General features: G+C 36.4%; 1 protein-coding gene across 4 annotated transcripts in view; it reads right to left on the bottom strand.

Moving 5' to 3' along the window:
* Positions 1-23,370, bottom strand: part of LOC120532965 (fibrillin-2) — a 142,372-nt gene that overhangs the window by 33,440 nt on the left and 85,562 nt on the right. For 3 of the 4 annotated variants that reach the window (XM_039759489.1, XM_039759491.1, XM_039759490.1), the window contains exons 35-53: positions 18,247-18,369; positions 17,524-17,646; positions 16,428-16,589; positions 15,530-15,598; positions 15,318-15,443; positions 15,040-15,165; positions 14,803-14,955; positions 12,113-12,184; positions 11,272-11,397; positions 9,520-9,642; positions 8,471-8,596; positions 7,872-7,988; positions 7,667-7,795; positions 2,989-3,108; positions 2,556-2,681; positions 2,210-2,362; positions 1,464-1,529; positions 296-421; positions 94-213 (exon numbers count right to left, since the gene is read on the bottom strand). In XM_039759489.1, coding sequence (XP_039615423.1) covers positions 94-213; positions 296-421; positions 1,464-1,529; positions 2,210-2,362; positions 2,556-2,681; positions 2,989-3,108; positions 7,667-7,795; positions 7,872-7,988; positions 8,471-8,596; positions 9,520-9,642; positions 11,272-11,397; positions 12,113-12,184; positions 14,803-14,955; positions 15,040-15,165; positions 15,318-15,443; positions 15,530-15,598; positions 16,428-16,589; positions 17,524-17,646; positions 18,247-18,369 — 2,286 coding nt within the window. The remainder of the gene's footprint in view (positions 1-93; positions 214-295; positions 422-1,463; positions 1,530-2,209; positions 2,363-2,555; positions 2,682-2,988; positions 3,109-7,666; positions 7,796-7,871; positions 7,989-8,470; positions 8,597-9,519; positions 9,643-11,271; positions 11,398-12,112; positions 12,185-14,802; positions 14,956-15,039; positions 15,166-15,317; positions 15,444-15,529; positions 15,599-16,427; positions 16,590-17,523; positions 17,647-18,246; positions 18,370-23,370) is intronic. The other variant, XM_039759492.1, reaches the window with a different exon arrangement.

The raw sequence follows: 23,370 nt of genomic DNA, 5'->3' as shown, positions 1-23,370 counted from the left end.
TTCTCATAGTTTCAATTATATTAGAAATAACAGTTGCTATTCAACAATGAAGTCTCACTAAAATAAGTTTATGAAAAGTGCCTTACAGCTTACCCTCACAAGTCATCATAGGACCAGGCTCAAAGCCATCATTACAGTTGCACTCAAATCCACCCATCACATTTGAACAGGTCCCATTTCCACAAGGATTTCCAACTGAACACTCATCTAGGTCTGAAAATAATAATCTATTAGCCTCCCAAACATAATATACAGAGAAAGAAGGCATGTGAATATTTTCAGTGCAGTGTCTCACCCACACAGCTGATGCCACTGACATCCAAGCCATAACCCACTGGGCATTCACAACGGAAAGAGCCATCCATGTTGATGCAGTGGCCATTTAAGCAGATGCCAGGGTTTTCCACACATTCATTTACATCTGTTTAAAAAATAAAGACATATGAGTGAAATCAACATTTACAAGCAGTACAAAGCTTTTTTTTTACTCAGTAAACAGATAAATATACATCAATCTGCTGAAACAAACTGGGAACAGCTAGGTTTTAAAAGGTGCTCTTAATATCCTGTCATGTATCTGATAGCTAGGACAGAATTGTCCAGTTTTTAAATACAAATAGCTTCATGAGTAATAAACGTACCAATTCAAGCAAAGTAAAATATGAGACAGAAGTAAAAGTCCTGTAAGCAAAAAAAGATCTCTGATAAACAAGACAATGTCTGAAAGGGGTTAAAAAAGGCTATGTAAAAAGCTGGAAGCTTTTTAATAAGAAGATTCTAAAAGAAAACATATGTAATCTGGTAAGATAAATATGAAAAAAAAATGCTACAAACAGAGGATTTTCACAAAATCTAAATTACAATGAAACAGTACACAAAGAATGAAAGAAGACATCTAATTAAAAAATATATTAGAGATGAATCTACCAATAGAATTTTAGTATTCACTTATCTACTTATTGTTGTGGGAAGACAGAGATAGATACTATTCATGCAACAAACGAAGAATACCAACAAACCAGCCATACAGAGTACTTCCAGTCTTGCTACATTTACACTAAGGCAATTTAGAGTCATTAGTTGACCTATAATGTATTATGGAAACCTAACTAAAAATAGGGAGAAAATGCAAACTGCATACAAAATGCACTCCAGCACAGGATGAGACCTGAGTACAGTTTACACTTAAAATTACAAATTAAGACAAGTAAAATGGGAAGCCACAGTAACACAATTATTCCAAATGAAATGAATAAAAACAAAATGTGAAAAAAAATAAATACACAAAAAAAATGTAGTAATGGAGCCATGAGGAGTACAATGATATTAATAGACACAAGGAAAGGAAACAAAGTCGGTTTCACAGTTTTCAAAGAAGGACTCTGATTGTTACATTTAACCTTTCACTAGTTAGGCAGCAATTTGTTACCATAATTCTAGTGCTTAATACAGTACAGTCTTACCTTCTCGTTTGCCACCAATATCTTCAATGGTACCAAAACCAAAAGGACAAAGTATTTGGAAAGCTTCTGGAATATAAGAGAGTCTCAATGTTATTGTTGATCTCTTATTACTTATAAGAGTAAATACTTAATTATTATTATTAAAGGATTTAAAAAGAATTCTTAAATTTAAACTAAAAGCAGTTTACTAAATCGAAAAGTAACTTACTCTGGATGTCTAACAAGCTGACAATTCATTACAACACAATTTAATAGCATTTTGCACATATTTTTCCTATTTTATATTTTTTTGATTGTTGCATGTTTTAAGGAATATTTGTGACTTCTTCATTTTGCAATTTCATTTTCACCTTTATCTTTAATCACCACCATTTTTTAAATGATAGTGTCATGGCTGTGGTCATATTTTATTTCAGCTATGTTGTGTTTCTTATCCAGAAGTTTCACATGAACAACCTTAAAAGCAGGAGATTCATGTTGTAAGATAATGCTGTCCTCTCACCTCAATCAAAAATAAACAATTAAAAAAACACCATGGTTAACCAGTAATAGCATTTTTGTGGTTGAACTGCATTACGAGCAAAACAATACACTTTTTATGCATTTACTGTTTTTATATTCACATAAAAATTCACCTTACCTTTATATGCTTAGAGGTCTTTAGAAGCGAACTGCTCTTGTCAGTGTTAAATTCAAAACTAAAACAGATTTACAAAGCAAGATGACAAAAGAAAAAGAGCATGCACCTTGTCCTTCCTGAGGGCAGAGTTCACAGGGATCACCCCAGCCTTCCCTTGGTATGTTACTGCAGCAGCATTTGGCTTTTGTGGTGTTAAATGCTATAGGCACAGAACACCTTCCATTCTCAAACTTCGTGAAACAAAACTTTTCTCGTTTATCTGATAAAAGAAAATATAGCAGATGCAGTGATTTTTCTTAAGATTAAGTCTACCTGAGAGTTAATGAAGCTAGGATATTGGTGATAAAAGTATAACATGTATAACTGGAAACTATACTGCTAAAAATAATTCTCTCTCACTGATTTCCTTCTCTTGTACATTACCTGTCATTTTCCACTGAGAAGTGACTCACCAAAACAGGTTCTTCCATTTTCTGATAAGACAAAGCCAGGCTGGCAGAGGCACTGGAAACTTCCCGGATTATTTACACAAGTTCCAAATAGGCAAATATAAGGGTCTTCTTCACACTCATTAATGTCTAATGAGAAATAAACACAACTGAGATACAGAAAGAACTGTTCACTTTACAGTATGTTCTACAAAACCATACAACTTCAAATTGGTTGCCATTTCACTTTCCCTAGCATGTTATTTCCAATCCCCAATGCTGTTTGCAAGTTTCATAGAAGAAGGCAAAGAGAAAAGAAGAAATTATACAGGAATTTGTTTTTCAGTAGGTGTCAATATTGCAATTGTTTTCTTCAACTAAACTGACATTATCTTTTAATTATTTTTAAAAGATTTTGAGCATTTATTTTAAAAAGAAGAGAGTAAATCCCCCTTACCAATACAGTTTTCATTCTGAACTTCATATCCCCGAGGACAAATGCATTGGAAAGTTCCATCAAGATTCTGGCATGTCCCAGGGAAGCAAGTTCCAGGAAATAAAACACATTCATTGATATCTTTTATAAAGACAAAAAAATAAATAAACTGAACTAACCATGACAGAAGTTGAAAGAAAACTGTACATCTTTTTAAGGATACAAAATTCCAACTTGCTTTTTTAATTAAAGCTACATTAATGCAAAATATATAGTACTTTTCCATTATCTCTCCATTACCACTGTAGAGATCAGCCTCTGACTAACTGCTGTTTTCTTCAAGAAACAGTAAATGAAGGCATAAAATACAATTAAACTGTACAAAGTACAAGAATTCAAACAGTTTTTTCATTGTTATATATTTTTCCATTGTAACTACTACTTCCTTTCCTACAAAACACTCTCAACTTCTTTGTCTATGCAGGTTTTCTATATTTAATTCCATTTTAAGTGTTTTTTTTTTAATTCTTCCAGAATTACAATCTTCTTATATAATACGCTACTGTGGCTGTCCATTTGTCTGTCCAGGATTTTAAATCACCTGTAACTCGTAAATCATCTGAACTATTGACCTGAAATTTGGTACACATATACTACTTGACATCTACTATACACTTTTGGGATGATAATTGACCAACAAGGTTTTTCCTTTTCCTTTTCCTTTTATTGTAGAATCAACTCTCGGCTGCGGCCTGCAGGGCGGCCGTACAGCGCATGCGGACGTGCACCATTATAAGCCCTACCACCTTCGTCTTCACTTCCCCTACCTATTCATATCTTAAATCATTCTTGAGGCAGATTAAAGACTTATGTGCCAGCTTAAGTGAAAAATGAAGGAAAACGTAATTGCAACACAAACACTGACTTAATCAGTTTTAACGCAAAAAGATGCCGACGAAAGAAGAGAAGAAGCGGGTCGCTAGGTTGGAGAAAAGAACAGCTGCTCAGGAAGCAGCAAGCACATCAACCTCTGAGCAAACGAATACTAAACATACAGAGACAGAGGATGAAAACTAGGAATGCTCAAGTCAAGTGTAGTCACTGCATGTTATCGTGCAGTGTGCCGTTACTGGTAGTAAGTAATACATAAATGATTAATTATTTAGGGTTTTCTTGTATTATGCAGAATTTTAATCCATCATGAAGATATCGTTCCACTGTACCTATATGTTAATATTAGTATTTACCACAGTACGTGAATTATCCAAACTTGCAAGAAGGTTTCTTGCTTTAGCCTTTGGCAGACAACATGCCATATGAGATTCCCTCCTACCATGAACCTGCATGCTGGTAGACATTTTTAAATGTGCTGAGTGATGATGACGAGTTCAAAGTGCTACATGAAGGCAAATAGACCATTAATTATAAGTCTGATTACACTGACCTATGGAAAGCAAGGTCAGAAGGATTTACAAATTCAACTACAATTTCAACAACTGCTTGCCTGAATACCAGGACAGCTGTCATGACCTAGAAAATGAACTAGTGGTTTATATCCCCACATTTAGCAACTAGGTCACTGTACTTTTTTGCAATGAAACTTGAAACTTCAGTATATATCTATACTAATAAAAGGCAAAGCCCTCACTGACTGACTGACTGACTGACTGACTGACTCATTCACTCATTCACTCACTCACTCATCATTAATTCTCCAACTTCCCGTGTAGGTAGAAGGCTGAAATTTGTCCGGCTCATTCCTTACAGCTTACTTACAAAAGTTAAGCAGGTTTCATTTCTACACATAACGGTCATAACTGAATCCTACTTACGTATATATATACGTCCATAGCCTGCAGCTCGGTCGCCGTGTGAGGCGGAGTTGCATCCCCCATCATCACGCCTCCCACGTAGTAGACTGCCTGCCTATATTGCGTCCCCCATACCCACGCCTCCCATGTAATTGAGTGCCTGCCCATATAAGGATGTCCGAAGATGAGATGGTCAGGGATAGACTAGTGTTTGGCACAAACTCAGCGAAAGTGCGAGAGAAACTTTTAAGTGCCGGGTCTTAGGTAACATTAAATAAAGCCATGGACATCACAAGATCGCACGAGATAGCACAAGCACAGCTGAGAACCTTTGATGCATGTACTCCAGGCGGCTCACATGAACTGACTGTGAACGCAGTACGCAGACAACAAGCAAGAGCTGCAAAGAGCACTGAACAAAACACGCATTACACAATTGAGAAAGGCAGCAAAAGAATATGAAGCGAGTGACGCATACAAGCATATTCATAAGTGCAGCTACTGCTGAAACAAAGCAAACGGTGGAAAAAGTCAATGTCCAGCTAAAGGGAGACAGTGTAAAAAATGTGGTAAATTGAACTACTTCGCTAAAGTTAGCAGGACTGGGAAAGGTAAACCCGTGCATGCAGTGTGTGATGTTTCAGATAAAGAGGAAGACAAGCTGTTTATTGATGCAGTAAGAAAGAAACAAACCTCTGACGCTGAACAAGCCTTTGTAGACATATCAATAGGAAAGCAAGGTGTAAAGCTTAAGTGTCAGTTAAGTTCATAGACACGCTGCCGTTAAATATTCGCAGGCAAATCCACAACCTAATACTGGGAATGCCTGTTAAACATCTTAGATTCACAAATACTGATATGGGTAGTGAACACTTCGATGAATGAAACTTGTTATCTTTATAACGGTTGACAAACACGGAATGTAACTTGAACACAACACATCCTCCAAATACGAACCTGATTGAAAGAAATAATGATAATCAAATCCTTGATGACAGCAACACTCATAACAGTGAAAAAACAATTACATTGACAATCATGTTACGTTATTTTAAAATGTTTCCTTTTCTTTTTCATAACTTCTTTAACACACTACTTCTCCGCTGCGAAGCACGGGTATTTTGCTAATATATATATATACCTCCTTCCCCTCGGCCCGCGCTTGGATTTACGCAAATAAATCGGTACCACAAGCTAACTTTGATACTTAGCTCAAAGAGAGAGGCCGTAAAATCAACCAGAATGTTCAAGCAAATTATAGACAAAAAACCCAATCTAAATCTGTTGCGTAGTTCTCTCATGAAAAGCAGACAGAAATACAGACAGACCGACGTTGGATTTTATATATATTTGTGGCCGGAACATTACCTGCCCCGGAACGCAAGGTGGCAGCCGCAATGGATGATAGAGTTTGGAGTTTGCTAGAGCCCTGTTGGGGTCTGTGGGCGCTGCCAGGGGGTGCTGCAGCAGACGCTATGCCCCAGAGCATAGCACTTCCACCACACCCGGACGTGCTGCCAGAAGTTCATCACTGAGCACCTGGAGCACTTCCAGGTGTCTTATATAAAGGGTCAACAGACACTACTCAGGGAGCCAGAATAGGGAAGAGGAGGATGAAGCTTGCTCAGAAGAGTGGAGAAGAAAAACGCAGAAGACAAGTAAAGAAAGAAAGAGAAAGAAAGGACTGAGCACTTCTGGGTGGTTTGTACACTGTGTGCAGTGCTGTCAGAAGAAAAGAAAATAGAAATGTGTGTGCTTATTGGACTTGTGTCTCTGTGTCTGTGTCGGTGCTGACAACTCATACATCTGCAGTTTACTTTCAAAACAGTGCTTATGGTTTAGTGCTTGCATCGTTCATTTGCATTCATTTAAGGTCAAAGACTCATCTTAATATTGTGATTTTTGACTCATCTTGTACATTCTAAAAAAGAGTTCTTATAAATTCTTTGGGGTAACTCAAAGATTCTTCTTTTGATCTCCAACTAATGCATGTGATGACAGATGATACTGATACTGATGACTATGAAAGTGAAGTCTGGAAGTGGCAATGGGATTGGAATGGGATTTAAAGCTGCCTCAAAAACAGAGTTCATGAGTGTAGTCTGGAAGAATTGTGGACAAGCACTTCACTGACAGGAGGAAGAGAGAGAGATGGGTGTTGATAAAGGGAACATGGTAAATAACCCTCCAAAACTCAGGTAAGGCCCATGGATAACAAACAGACTTTGCAGCTTTATCTCCTTTATAAGCCCTTTTCCCTTATGTATATCTCTGTAGCTATTTTTACCTAACTAAAGTATGATTTTGTGCTTCATGTGTACCTTGTGCTTGTCATTCTGGTTAATGAGGGCTACCAAAAGGGCACACTCCCGTAACAGGGTAATGACATCAGATTAGGAGCTGCTAATTGTCATCCTGACAACATCAAACCCGGCTACAGTTCAATCAATCTAGCGCAGTCAGAAGACCATAATCTGACTAGGCCAAAGAAGAACATCAACTGCAAACATCATAGATAAAACCCTAGGCTGACAAATTGGATATTCGCAAAACCTGGAGAGGTAAAAAAGGTACTGTTTTTAGAGCCCTATACCAACATTTTATTAACTTATTGCCAAATATACAAACTCATTGCATTTTCCCTGACTACACAAAACTCCTCTTCCAAATAGGCCTTTTAATACTTCTAAATTAAATCTTGGGGCCCTTCTGCTACACTGCCTGGAAAACCACTTCCTTCAATGTAATGTGAGTAAATACAAGCCATGTTAAATGAGGAAGATGGGAGTGCAAGAAGTCACTGGAGTAGAAACACTACCAGTATGTTCCCACCGTCACCCTTAACAGAAAATGCAGGTTCGAATTGAATAAATGGAGAACAGACTCACCAACACAGTTCCTTCCCTCTGGTGTAAGTTTGTATCCATCTTCACACAAACAGTGGAAAGAGCCAACACTGTTAATACACTGGCCATGTCGACACACATGTCCCAATAAGGTTCTGCATTCATCGATATCTGTGACAGAAAGCGCTGTCTATAAACTGTTTCCAGTTGTTATATCTCTGTAAACACACATAGAGGCACAGCTCACCTGTGCAGTCATTGCTGAGGGTCAGCTCAAAGCCAGGGTGGCACAGGCAGTTATAAAAACCTATGGTGTTCTTACAAGTTCCATTTCCACATGGCTGCCTCTCACATTCATCTGTATCTAAACAGAACATAGAAGATACTACCATGAATTATGGTAATTTCTGTACAGGCCTGCTATTTGCATTATTCAGAATATTAAAAACCACACCTTAATTTATGTTAAAGTGCCTTATAAATTCAGTTTATCCCTAGTAATAAGCTATCCATTAATTCACTTTATCACTTTACTTGAGTTAACTACAAAGCCTGAAAACAATTCATTACATACATGCATTTCTGTGTGTATAGCATATATAGAACCAGTCAAAACGTCTAACAAGACCTGCATCCCACAATCAAGAGAATTCACAGAAATCCCAGGAAGAACCATTCTATGTTTCTCATTAATTTTATCCCTGGCATATACAGATTTTGTCAGCTACATCTAAAGTTTGCATTTTTCATAACCTTCAGAGGATTCAATACTTCTGTTAAAGTGCTAATCATGACAATATACATTCTGAAGAACACTCTTAGATGCCCACACGGCATTCTGCTTACCAATACACATTTTCTGATCTGTAGTGGCCTTGAAGCCAGAATGACAAACGCAACGATAGCTCCCCAGCAAGTCAACACATTCGCCATGACTGCAGATGTTTGGAATTTCAAGGCACTCATTATAATCTGAAGGAGACAAAAAGAAGATATTTGCTGTCTTGACTAGTATAGGTATATGCAATTGTTTGATTGCAAATGATCTAACATAAAAATTAACTCAGTTTCTAGGCACAAATAAGTTAACACCACATTTGCAGGTACATATTTAAACATGACAAACATCTTCATATTTTAACATATGATTACTTTTTACTTGTTTAACAGACTGTTAAATAAAACTGAATATGTAATGTTAAAAAATGAATACTCTTGAAATTGACATGTTAATGCTTTTGCATTCATTACATCTTGCCTGAAGAAGGGGCCTGAGCTGCCTCGAAAGCTTGCATATTGTAATCTTTTTAGTTAGCCAATAAAAGGTGTCATTTTGCTTGGCTTTTCTCTACATTCAAAAGTTAAAATTCTAGCAGTAAGTCACAGTACTCATAGTGTCATGCTTTAATCTTTAAAGACCTAAATAACTTGCCATCATTAAAGAAGCTATGAATTCTGCTATGTAGGAGAAGAAAACCATGCCATGCATCCATGAATTGAAGCTAGAGCATACATTGGTTGTGTAACAAGACAATCATCTAAAATATACATGCAGACTACATTCCAATGCCTAAAAAAGACAAATGTAAAGTTTTTGAATTCTCTTTTTAAAATCCACACATCAAATTCCACTGAGATGTGGCAGGGCATGAAATTAGCAATTGATGCGCATAAGGCCAAATGTGTGAGAAGCTGATTAGTACCTTTAAGGAATGTTTTTGTTGCAAACCATTTTTTGTGATCTAGGGGTTTATTTTTATTATTGTTTTTAATTAACAAAAGCAATGATTGCACATTTGTTCATTTAGGGTAGCTAAAATTAAAGTTCAATTGAAGATCTGATAATAATCATTGCACATAATATGTAATGATTCAGAAACTCAATGAGAATATACCTATACATGATCCTATAGGTGAAAGTTTAAACCCAGATGAACATTCACAGCGATAACTGCCTGGACTGTTGATACAATCTGCATGATGTTGGCAGATACCTCTATTGCTGCACTCATCTATATCTGAAATAAAAAAAATAAATAAATAAGTAAAAACGTTATTACTCTGAGTTATTAGCTTTACTACTGGATCTCCTTCCTTCAAATGTACAACTAAAACCAAGTAAAAATAACCTTATTTTATAAGAACATTAAAAACATTAAATTAAAAACATTAATTACAAAGGATCATTCATCCTTAAATTTAAGGATTAAGTTTATTAATCCCTATTCATCTTACAATTTGCAAGAATCCAAACATAAACTATATTTATTAACCTATTCTATTCATCACTATTTGAATTATAAATATGAACCATATGAAATGTATGTCTATCTACTTACTATCTCTGCCTCTATGCTATTATTGAAGAAAACATTTTAAAATAACAGGTGACACACTATTAATTCTCTTCAACAATTTTAAATTAATCTGTCACCTCTTAATCTCCATTTGTTACCCTTACCTTGAAGCTCATTAAGTGAAGTCTAGAATTATTTTAGTTTCGAATTTTTATATTTCTGTTACTATACCATATTTTGAAATATGGAGACCAAAACTTTATACAATTACCCAGATATGTTTAAGATGTGTAAGCATAAATGCCCAAATATTCATGATTGTGGTGTATACCACACATTCACTGAAAATATACCAAATCCAAAATTCTTTTTTGTAAAACTGGGCCCAAGTAAACACACAAAGACCTTTTCCCAGATGGCTGAAGATAATGTCCAGTTTCAAGTCATTACCTTTGTGGGATGCCCAGGAGGACCGGAGGAGGGCTTGTGCCTCGTCCAGACCGCGAGGGGGCATCCGCCCTGGTTATGTTGGGGGCCTCGGGTAAAGGGCTTGGAAGCCCAGCCCTGTAGGGACCCGTAGCCACCGCCAGGCGGCGCCCTGGTGCCTGGATATCCCTGGAGCCCAGCACTTCCGCCACACCAGGAAGTGCTGGGAGGAAGACGACAGGGGACACCCGGACGGCTTCTGGGTGCGCAGCCGGCACTTCCGCCACACTGGGGCGTGGCTACGGAGGAATGCCAGGAAGCAGCTGGAGCCCAGCCGGGTTCCTATTTAAGGGGCCGCCTCCCTCCAGTCATTGGCGGAAGTCGGGTGGAAGAGGACAGAGCTAGAGAGGGGACTGGAGGCGGCCAGGAGAAAGGCACAAGAAACTGTGAGGCCTGGACTTTGGGGGAACGGTGCAAGAGGCACTGGGACGTGCACTGACATTATTATTGTAAATAGTGTGGAAAATAAACGTGTGTTGGGTGAATATAAGATGTCTATCTGTCTGTGTCCGGGTTCAAGTCCACACCTTCTAATCTGTTGCCCCAGATCATTTTCTCTCACCAGATGTAATGTTTTCTACTTATAGTGTCTTAAAGGTGCCCCACTGTTGAACTTGCAAAGACAAAGCTATGTTGCATTATTTGAGTTTCCACTTGAATGGAGACTAACTCATAATCCTGATGACTGAACAATGCCACACTATTCTGTACAAATACCAGGTATGTTTAGTGATGCATAGTGTATTTACAGGCTCAGGACAATTTTTCATTTGATATGTAAGATGTTATTTCTGGGGACACTGCAAACAACAAAAACTAAGTAAATTATAAAAAGTACAGTTCAGTTTACTTTAGTTTTGTCACCTTCGCAACCTAAGATCAGGTCATTGTAGCTGAAACCAGTTGGACATTCGCAGCGGAAGCTGGCAATCATGTTAATGCAGACACCATTCATGCAAATCCCAGGAATTTCCTGACACTCATTAATGTCTTTTAAAAAAAAAGAAAGAAAAAAATTTAAAATAAATGAGAACATTTTAAAATATTATACAGTAGACTATTAACTTTATTAACTTATGGTAATAAAACTATTTCAAGTTATATAAAAGTCAAATACATGAAAACAAAAATGCATGCGCTAATAGAATTATCTGAATAAGAGTAATGTTATTAATAAACCAATATCCTGACTCAAACTGCTAAGTACACAGGCAGGACAGACTATGTTAGGAAACATTGTAACTCATAGTTCCAAACTTCTGATCTCACAAGACAGTTGATAAAAACTGCTTTATGTCTTTAAAACTTTAGAAGAAAATGTTTTGATTTAAAATGTCCATAAAAGCAAGGATTTCACCCTTTTTGTAACATCTAAATAAATGAAAGCTAGCAAGATACATTTTTACGTAGAAAATTATAAAAGATGTTTTCAACAAAACTGTCAATAAAAGGAGAACTACTACTACAGGAACTGATAACCTTCAGCTTGCAAATTTAGTGTGCTCTTAGCTGATATTTGTATGGCTGGATGGTTGGAAGGGACTTAAAGATATCAGAAAAATAACAAATGTCTGACAGAGTGTTATTAAATGAGCAGAGGTCCTTACTACTTGATTCAGATGTATGTAAAGCCTCCATGTTTGACATGTACTTTTGGAACATATCTTGATGTCAAAATTAAAAATAAAGATAGCTCAAGCCTTACCCACTGCTTTACCAGTATGGATGTGAAAAGTAAATCCAGGCACAACATTACCACACAGCACACGATATTCAGCTGTAAGCAAAATTTTAGAATATAAGAATTGTACTTCTCCAAAAGCAAACTGCAGAGGCAGTCTTTAAGTAAACATAAAGTGAAAAATTGTAGATTTTCTACAATTGAATTTTTTACTATAAAATAAAAATAAGCAAGACACTTTTCAAATAGAAATCTTGCATTTACAGGTATGTAATAGGATCTGGCAGATATTTCTTGGAAATAAGTTGAGTCTGCTTCAATTTGTTGGTTTATTTATGGAAACTAAACATATTTTTGTTGTTTGCCTTTTTTTCTCATTAATCTACTGAATGCTGTAGAATAAAAGTGTTTTTGTAACTATTGCATTAATTACATTATATTTTAATGTCACTATATACTGTATCATATTATATTTAACAGCTATACTATCTGGCCTACCATGTTTTAATTTTTTTTTTTTTACAAAAAAGAAAAGATTACTTTTGTATATAGTGAATAGATGATATTGATGCACTGCAGTAAAAAGTTGCATTAATCAGGCTTAATGTCATGCATTTTGCTTGTTTTGTAGTTTTTTTAGCCATGCTAATCACAGTTCATACAAACAAACAAAGTTTAGTTTATACCATATTGAGTTCTATTGTTCTACACTGATTGCCACCCTAAGGTGCTTTACATGTACAAAGTTATGATACAATTGTTTACATGTATTTTTTACAGTTGGAACACATGCAGACTAAATGACTTGAAATGACAAATGAATCACCATTACAATCAGAAGTCCAATGTCTAAACCACTATACCACAATCTAATCTCTAAGAAGAAACTTTATTGGACCAAGATGAATTCATTACATGTTATATTTTTCTGTTACAGAGCCAGTCGTACCAGATAAGGTCTATCATATCCTGGCCATTACCTTGGTTAGTAAAGTTTTGTTTCTTCTAAATTCCTGGGCATCAAATTGCCTTCATTTAGCCTCAGTCTGGCCAGCAACTATACAGTGCATCCGGAAAGTATTCACAGCGCATCACTTTTCCACATTTTGTTATGTTACAGCCTTATTCCAAAATGGTTTAATTCATTTTTTTCCTCGGAATTCTACACACAACACCCCATAATGGCAACGTGAAAAAAGTTTACTTGAGGTTTTTGCAAATTTATTAAAAATAAAAAACTGAGAAATCACATGTACATAAGTATTCACAGCCTTTGCCATGAAGCTCAAAATTGAGCTCAGGTGCATCCTGTTTCCCCTGATCATCCTTGAGATGTTTCTGCAGCTTAATTGGAGTCCACCTGTGGTAAATTCAGTTGATTGGACATGATTTGGAAAGGCACACACCTGTCTATATAAGGTCTCACAGTTGACAGTTCATGTCAGAGCACAAACCAAGCATGAAGTCAAAGAAATTGTCTGTAGACCTCCGAGACAGGATTATCTTGAGGCACAAATCTGGGGAAAGTTACAGAAAAATTTCTGCTGCTTTAACGGTCCCAATGAGCACAGTGTCCTCCATCATCCATAAGTGGAAGAAATTCGAAACCACCAGGACTCTTCCTAGAGCTGGCCGGCCATCTAAACTAAGCGATCGGAGGAGAAGGGCCTTAGTCAGGGAGGTGACCAAGAACCCGATGGTCACTCCGTCAGAGCTCCAGAGGTCCTCTGTGGAGAGAGGAGAACCTTCCAGAAGGACAACCATCTCTGTAGCAATCCACCAATCAGACCTGCATGGTAGAGTGGCCAGACGAAAGCCACTCCTTAGTAAAAGGCACATGGCAGCCCGCCTGGAGTTTGCCAAAAGGCACCTGAAGGACTCTCAGACCATGAGAAACAAAATTCTCTGGTCTGATGAGACAAAGATTGAACTCTTTGGTGTGAATGCCAGGCGTCACATTTGGAGGAAACCAGGCACCGCTCATCACCAGGCCAATACCATCCCTTCAGTGAAGCATGGTGGTGGCAGCATCATGCTGTGGGGATGTTTTTCAGCGGCAGAAACTGGGAGACTAGTCAGGATAAAGGGAAAGATGACTGCAGCAATGTACAGAGACATCCTGGATGAAAACCTGCTCCACAGCGCTCTTGACCTCAGACTGGGGCGATGGTTCATCTTTCAGCAGGACAACGACCCTAAGCACACAGCCAAGAAATCAAATGAGTGGTTTCAGGACAACTCTGTAAATGTCCTTGTGTGGCCCATCCAGAGCCCAGACTTGAATCCGATTGAACATCTCTGGAGAGATCTTAAAATGGCTGTGCACCGATGCTTCCCATCCAACCTGATGGAGCTTGAGAGGTGCTGCAAAGAGGAATGGGCGAAACTGGCCAAGGATAGGTGTGTCAATCTTGTGGCATCATATTCAAAAAGACTTGAGGCTGTAATTGCTGCCAAAGGTGCATCGACAAAGTATTGAGCAAAGGCTGTGAATACTTATGTACATGTCATTTTTCATTTTTTTTTTTTATTTTGTTGTCATTATGGGGTGTTGTGTGTGGAATTATGAGGAAAAAAAATGATTTTAATCCATTTTGGAATAAGGATGTAACATAACAAAATGTGGAAAAAGTGATGCACTGTGAATACTTTCCGGATGCACTGTACATACTACATCTTCTAATTTAAAATGTTACAGTTAGCTTGGCACTTACATGACCCAGGAATTGGACAAGCTTCACAATTCTTATTCCAGGATTTTCCTATATTATAAGAACAGCAGCACAGTCGCTTTGTGAGACTGAAAGGCAGGTCATTCTCGCAAGATGTTCCATTGTAGTTTCGGTAGCATAGACTTTTTCTCATATCTAGCAATGACACAGTATCCAGATTTATAGTTGTGATTATTTTGTTTTAAAAGTGAATGTCTTTAGCAGAGATTATAGACTCACCCAAGCAACTGTTTCCTCCATTGATAGGCATGTACTCGGGAGGACATATGCAGGTGTAATTGCCCAATGTGTTGTAGCATGTGCCAGGGCCACAAATGTTACTGTAAGCAACACACTCATCAACATCTGTTTAAAGTAAAAGAATTTTAATGTACAGCTGTTGTGCACATTTACATTTATTGTTGTCCAGCAGCCGTTTCATCAAGTGTTTTGTTATCTAATGTTAAAAAGCTTTGAAATCATAAACATACAACACTTTCATTTATTTCACTTCCTACCTTCACAAATATGACTTTCTTCACTAAGATTGTATCCTGCTGGGCAGTGACACATGAAACTGCCAAATGTATTCAAACAGCTTCCACCCTGACAAAGTCCTGGCAGCTCCTCACATTCATCAATATCTGCAGAAAAAATACATTAATATAGCTTAGCAATTAGAAAAAAGTAGAGTGTTATACAATGTAATGTTGTGTCAGTATGTACTTGCCTTCCAGTATAATAGTAATAGGGTTAGGTTTAAAGCCTTCACCTCCCGGACACAATGTTTTGTATTCATCTGTAAAGACAAATGCAATTCATAAGTCTCATTCTGTTTCTTACCTGAAAGGACATCTGTTTTTTATACATGATTATTTTTCATATACTGTAATTCCAAAATCACAACATGGAAGCTCTAATTTAATTTTGCATAGAAAATTGCAATAGATGGACCATCTTTAAGAGACATTAAGAGACTAAAAAAATTCTATTAAGGACTCATTTTCTCTTAATTATATATCTGTCTTATGTTAAGTGTGCATTATTTATTTTTTACACTATTTATTCATTACTTTTCTTATAGAATTTTAATTTTGTTTACTTTGTATGTAATAAATCATATTCTTCTTAACTTTAATAAATTACTTCAACAAGCTCAAATGTCTGAAAATAAGCTAATCTTGTGGTTTTCCTTAGCAAAATATTGCAGTCTAATAAGTTTGAAGTTATTGGATTTTAACAAAACAATAGTTTAAAAAAGAAGTCATTAAAAGTATCTAACCAAAATGACTATGAATTACAGCACTTTTAGAGTGAAAGATTTAAAAAACTACCTTACACTAATGAAGCACACCTTTACCTTGCTTAAAGATTTCATTCTATTGAGATTCTATCCAAATCCTCATAATTTTCATATCTTCTCCAAGTATGTTTTGCTTACTCCTTGCTCAAAACCCCATTACTTGGGAATTTCCAACTTAATTCTAAATCCCACTGAAAATTCTTTATGTCCTTGTGATTAAGGTCTTGATATCAGTGATCTTACCTGCATATCTTGTAATGTAATGTTGAGAATTATCTATAAAGTTCTTTACTAACTCCCCCAACTGCCCCCTCAGTATAATTACTTGTATTGATACGTGGACAGAGTTCACAGGGATTTCCCCAGGTTTTTCCTTGTGAGCAGCAGCAAGAGGAACGACTAACAGCAACCCCTATTTCTCCACTGCAAGACAGACTACCATCTTCACTGTATTCAAAGTCCAGGTAACAGTAACCAAATCGAATGTCTAGAATGTAACAAAAGACATATGGTATAAGTTAGCAGTTAGCAAATAAATTCTGGAATAAATGGCTTTCCTATGTTTGTAATTACACTTATAAAGTAAAAGACATTTTGTTTGCTAACAACTTCAGATGATGGGTGTGGTTTCTATGATGAGCTAAAGGTTTGTGTCTATTACTATCAGGATCAGTTTTACCTTACCATAACAGCTAATTTTAAGTCAGAAATAAACTTCTATGTGTCAGCCTTTTTACTACAGTAAGAAAATACTTAAGTACTGTATGAAATTAATTAAAAAAAAGAGTGCCACAAAAATACTTTTTACACTTAGTGATTTTTGTGTACACAGTATATTGATTGTCACTCCTCTTTGCCAAGGAACACACTCAGATCAAAGTCAAGGTGTAACTCAGCTGATATTTAACTAATATGCTTCTCTCTAATCCCTTAACTTGAGGAGTACCTATTTCTATCACCAAATGCACAAATAAAACAATGTACTTGTATATTTTTGTAGCTGTCAGTTCTACATCAAAGTAATGAAACTGTAAGCTACTGTACCTATGTTGAAATTAGAGTGAATGAAGTCTGCCAGATATGAAAAGCAAATTAATAACAGGCAGCCTGATACATGCAAACATTTTATCTTTTGCCAAATATAAGCCATCAGTGCCTCTCAATTTTAATAAGGTTTTCTTCTTTATCAGTGCTTGTTACACTAAGCAAATAGTGATAAAACCAATGTTTTTTAATATTATCACTGCAGCAGTGGTATGAAAAGGTTTTCCTGCTTAGAAGCTACTTCTTAGTTATTCCACAGGTGGCAGTTCTCAGTAAAAGACACATTATTATTAGGTAAATGTTGAAAGAGTATCACATATTAAGGTAGATAAACACAAACAATGATATCAAAATTGTAGTATTTATTAGGCACTTACCCACACAACCAACTCCAGTTGGGTTTAGCTCAAATTCAGGCGGACAGTTACATTGATATCCTCCAGGACTGTTTACACATATTCCATTAACACAATTGATTGGATTTGTACATTCATCTATATCTACAACAAATTAATTTTACACAAGTCAATGCAAATTTCATGGCCCAATGAAAGCCCACCTTTGCAATTCTGCCCATCTGAATGTGCATTTTAAATATAGACTTCGTTGGTGTGTTCCATTAAAGCTGCTTTTGAAATGCATACATTAAAAAACTGCTCCTATAGAGATGATCATCCACTCTGCAACACTCTGAATATAAGTTCAAATTAAGACATGCAAATATGTGTATAGCAGCCTTGATTAACCAAGCAAAAAATGTATTTTATCTTAAATATTAAATATTCCAAAAAGAGTGGTTTAAGTAGCCAGAAGATAAAAAGGTACTTAGACAATCTGTAACAAAGAGCAGAATGCATTTCTGTTTACTCATCTCTGCATTATATGGCTGTTGTGATTTGATTTAAGAGTAGCAGCAACAAAGATAATTTACTCCACAGTAAACTGATTTGATTCAGGAATGTGGTAGCCCTGACACCATAAAAATACTCTCTGGTCAGTCATTCATAGGAATTATTTAATGCCTGAAACCCACTCACCATTCAACCACAACCTTGCTCTGAACTACATTAGAAGAATATTTACAAGCACAGTATACATACCTGTGCAGTTACCTCCTGTCCGATCAAGTTCATAACCATCATTGCAAATGCACCTGAACATGCCTGGGAGATTTTTGCATGTGCCAAATACACAAATACTTTGGAATAAGCATTCATTGATATCTGAAAATAAATAATAATGTATGTGACATTATTTGTGATAAATGATTTTTGATACATACCGTACTGCATATTTAAAAAGTCAGTAATCCACCTTTATCCAGACTTAAAGAACTATTACAGTGTGCTTTCAATAAGGCAAGATATTCTGATTGTATAATTTTATGTACCAGTAAAGAAAAATATCATAAAAAAGGTTATTCAAATTTATTTCAAAGCAGATCCCCTTAACAGAAGTCAAAGAGGCCTAAGAGAAAATTTCCAGTGTAGCCTCTAAAATACCCATACCCGTTCATTTTAAATTATTGCAAATCGTACACAGCCCTTGTTATTAAATTATATACAGTATCTGGTTTCACATATGCAGGCTTGGTGGCTCTCTGACAAACACTTTTACTAATGGAAAGTATGGGTGTAATTTAAGGATGGAATGGTACTTTACTAAGTATCAATTTCCTTCTTAAGCACTGACAAAAAGCAGACGGAATAAACCTTACATTACCTCCTCTGCAAACCTCAACTCTTCAACTAGGACAAAAGAGCAAGGAGCATCAACCGCATATCATTATACCACATGAGCAAACCAAGAGTAGACCTCCTACATTTTGTTTTGAAAAACACCAGAGGGCTCCAAATCCTTAATTTTCACCAAGAGGGCACTTACTTTTTCAGTTGCTATTTTATTTCTATTTTCAATACGCATATTCGATGGTGTCTTCCCAGGTGGAGCCCCAACTCTTCTGATGACTTGCTTTTTACTATTTTTTACTGGATATGGGTTTTTGGGGTCACAGAATTTAATTTTGGCATCAGGTTTGAAACAGACACAGTTTTCTATGGTTTTATATTTTTTGTGCCTTTTTCTGGTGCCATATTTATTTTCTCACCGTTTTGAGCATTAATTGTTACAGCGTTGCTCTGCAAATACACTGCAAATTTTCTCCAGTCAACACTTATTTGTCATCTGAGTTTGTGGATAAATTAAAAGAAATCTCTACATGTGGTTTTTGTATGCTTCTTGACGGTTAGCTCTATGTGAGGTTACCCTACACACCTAGCTCCCATCTATGTGATGACTGACTTGGAGCCCTGCAGTTGTAAAGACTGTTCTTGGACTCCTTAGTTTTTATTAATTAGTAAATATTTAAAATTAAATATACACTGAGAATCACACACATTTCAAAGCCATCATAAAGAGTTTTTTTTTCTTGAGTGGTTATGAATTGTTAACAGTTTACATAAATTCCATATGTTGCTTGAAGCTGATCCATGCACCATTACAGTTCCTTTCACTCTTAACTCTATTTCTTGTTCCTCGCATCCTGTATAATGACTTGTATAATGAATCATAATCAAATGATTCAAATAGATAGATAGATAGATAGATAGATAGATAGATAGATAGATAGATAGATAGATAGATAGATAGATACAAATAGAATATACTTATTGAATATATTCTGAAAAGAAGATAGCTTTTTTCATAACAATGGTTTCCTTACAAAATAGCTGCTTATTAACTTTGAAACTCCCAATGCTGTTTGCCCATCTCAAAAAAAATCCAAAACTTTAAAAGTATAAATGCCCATTATTAAAATTTCTAGCTTAGTTCTTAAGTGGTGTCAAACAGTTAGGGATAAAGGTCGGAGGGCCGATTTATACTTCACGCTCAGAACGCGTATGCACCCGCATCATATCTGCCACACGTTCCCAGCGTTCATTTCACGCGTCCTCTGAGCAGGTCCTCAGAAATGAACGCGACGCGTGCGCGAGTTGCAGTACCAGCAAAAGTCGGGGGGCGCAGTGTGCTAAAAGTTGGAACGTGACGTCAGAGTCTCTGTTTACTATCTACATGTGACAGCAAGCCTCTATTTAGATCCTTCGGGGATCGATGTGTGCGCTTTACTGTTTGATGAATGGTTCAAAGTGGTGAAGCAAAATGCTGACATACAGATGCATTCATGGTGCTTTTATATTCAAGCGTCGCATATTCCCGATCGTAATGACACGATACATTTTAAAAGTCTCACATACCATCTTTTGTGCCATCTATTTTTTATTTTTTTACTTTACCTGCTGTCAGGTCCAAGAAGCTTGTAGCGATTAAAAACTGGAATGACGTTTACGATGGTCTGCTTTAATAATAAAGTAAACTACGAGGTTAAAGTGGACATTTCGAGATTAAAGCCGAAATTTCCACTTTTAATCACAAAATACACGTTTTCACCGTGTCTTTCATTTTTTTCTCAGTGGCTCAAATACAGAGATATACATTATGCTGCCAATGTGAAGTTGCAAAAAAAAAAAAAAATTGACGGCACAAAAGATGGTATGTGAGACTTTTAAAATGTATCGTGTCATTACGATCGGGAATATGCAACGCTTGAATATAAAAGCACCACGAATGCTTCTGTATGTCGGCATTTTGCTTCACCGCATCGAAGCATTCATCCCATAGGATCTGCATAGAGGCTTTCTGTCACATGTCGATAGTTCCCGAATGTAATGACACGATACATTTTAAAAATCTCACATACCATCTTTTGTGTCGTCTTTTTTATTTTTTTATTTTTGCAACTTAACAACAGCAACATAATGTATAGCGTTATATTTGAGCCACTGAGAAAAAAATAAAGGACACGGTGAAAACGTGTATTTTGTGATTAAAGTGGAAATTTCGGCTTTAATCTCGAAATGTCCACTTTAACCTTGTAGTTTACTTTATCATTAAAGCAGACCATTGTAAACTTTATCCCAGTTTTTAATCGCTACAAGCTTCTTGGACCTGACAGCAGCGGAAAGCAGCAATAGATCGCCACACAGAACAAATTAAATGTATGATATTCCAGCTCTCTGCACATTTAGAACCTTTAGATTTAAACTTGATATCACTTTCATGATGAAATGCATTAAAGTGTGTATGTTACATTTTACATATAATTTCGTTTAAATAATGAATACTGTTAATTACACACATGGGGGAATAATTACACACATGGGGGTGTCACGGTGGTGGAGCGATAGCACTGCTGTCTCACAGGGAGTTATGTTGCTGGTATTTCCTGCTTGTATTCCACACTGTGCTCCGGTTTCCTTCCAAAGATATACAGATTTGGGGATTTGGTGCCGCTAAAATGACGCTAGTGTATGTGTGTGCTTGTATTGACCTTGCGATGAGCTGAGGCCTCGTCAAGGGACTGTTTCTCACTCCTGCCCAATGCTTGCTGGAATGGACACATCCCTGGATTGATGGATTTAATCAATAAACATCCTTTTCAGAGATATTGCGGTAAGGTGTCATCAGAATTTTTCTAGGCAATTCACAACACAGAGAAGCTGAACATGTTCTCACCGTGATAATATCTCGCACTGCCACCTGGTGGATTCCTCCAGATTTACGCCTAAAATAAATAAAAATAGAAAATAAATTTTATTTTATTTCTTTTCTTTTTTTTTTTAAGAAGTATGAACACTACAAAAATATTACGAACATGTTGAAGTATAACTCTGGCCTTACAGTAAGTGGAAAATTTTGGAGAGTTTTAGTGAGACAGCATTTTCCCTTTAAATGATCAAAAACAATAAGATCTTCTCAAAGCACATATACAGTATGGAATTAAGATCAGAAAATATATTAACAAATATATCTCTGTAATTTTTAATTCATAATTCTTAACCCAAGCTACTTTAAAACTGCAACACAAAGCCTAAAAATAAATAAAAATAGAAAATAAATTTTATTTTTGATTTCTAATTAATAAATGCTCTGTGTAAAAGAGCTACAGAAATGCAGAGTTCAGATTACAACGTTATGTGACAAAGGGCGTAGTATACAGTAATTTAATCCATGCACAAATGTTGGGCCAAACCCAAACTTCTCCAAAATAGTAAAAGGTATTTCCATTCAATCATGTCGAATGCTTTTTCTGCATCCAATGATAATAATATTTCTGGGGTGTTTGATTTAGTTGGTGAGTATATTACATTAAACAGGCGTCGAAGATTTGAAGATAAGTGTCGGCCCCTAATAAATCCAGTTTGGTCTTGTGATATTATTAGGGAGCACTTTCTCCATCCTTCTAGCTATGATTTTAGAGAGTATTTTAACGTCGTTATTCAGAAGTGCTGTATGATGCACATTGTAATAAGTCCTTATTTTGTTTTGGAAAGACAGTGATTAGTGCTTGGCGAAAGGTTTGTGGAAGAGATTGGTTATCTCTGGCTTCTGTAAATGTTGCTAATAGGAGGGAGCTAGCTGAGCGGAGAATTTCTTGTAAAATTCTGCAGGGTAGCCATCAGGGCCTGCTGCTTTTCCACCTTGGGTGACTTTATAGCATCAAGCATTAGATTGTATATTGTCTTCTTTAAACTCAGTAGTATATAGGGATTTATAGTAGTCTCTAAAAGTATGAACACTACAATGATGTCTGGATTTGTAAATTAGTTGTTCAGCTTTTAATTCTGAATGTAGAGCCTGCCTCCTCTTATGTAGAGTCTCGCTTGGTAGTCTGGCATGTTCTTCATCTATTTTAGCTTTTTATCTCTGCTACTTTCTTCGCTTCGGATTTATTTCTGTGGGAAAGATATGAGATAATCTGTCCTCTTAAGAAGGCCTTAAGAGTTTCCCAGAGTATTCCTGCAGAGATAGCTGAGGAGCGTTGTGATCAGTTATAAACTTTGTAATTATCTTTGCGGTGTTAGTTGCGTTCCCCTGTGGAGAAGTCTTATCTAAAAGTGGATTTAGAACACAATTAAAGCTGCAAATTTTGTATAAATTCCTTATCATCAACATTAGGTGCATAAACATTTATCAAAATCATTTTACAGTTAGATAAGTCTCCCATGACCATCACATATCTCCCTTCAGGATCCAATACTACATCTGCTACAAATGCTGTTCTATGAAGTATAACTCTGGCCTTACAGTAAGTGGAAAAACAGCATTTTCCCTTTAAATGATCAAAAACAATAAGATCTTCTCAAAGCACATATACAGTATGGAAT

The sequence above is a fragment of the Polypterus senegalus genome, chromosome 7 (assembly GCF_016835505.1).
Source record: "Polypterus senegalus isolate Bchr_013 chromosome 7, ASM1683550v1, whole genome shotgun sequence".
Lineage (NCBI taxonomy): Eukaryota > Metazoa > Chordata > Cladistia > Polypteriformes > Polypteridae > Polypterus > Polypterus senegalus.
The sequence above is the reverse complement of the archived record's forward strand: the minus strand, read 5'-3'. Positions and strand labels throughout refer to the sequence as shown.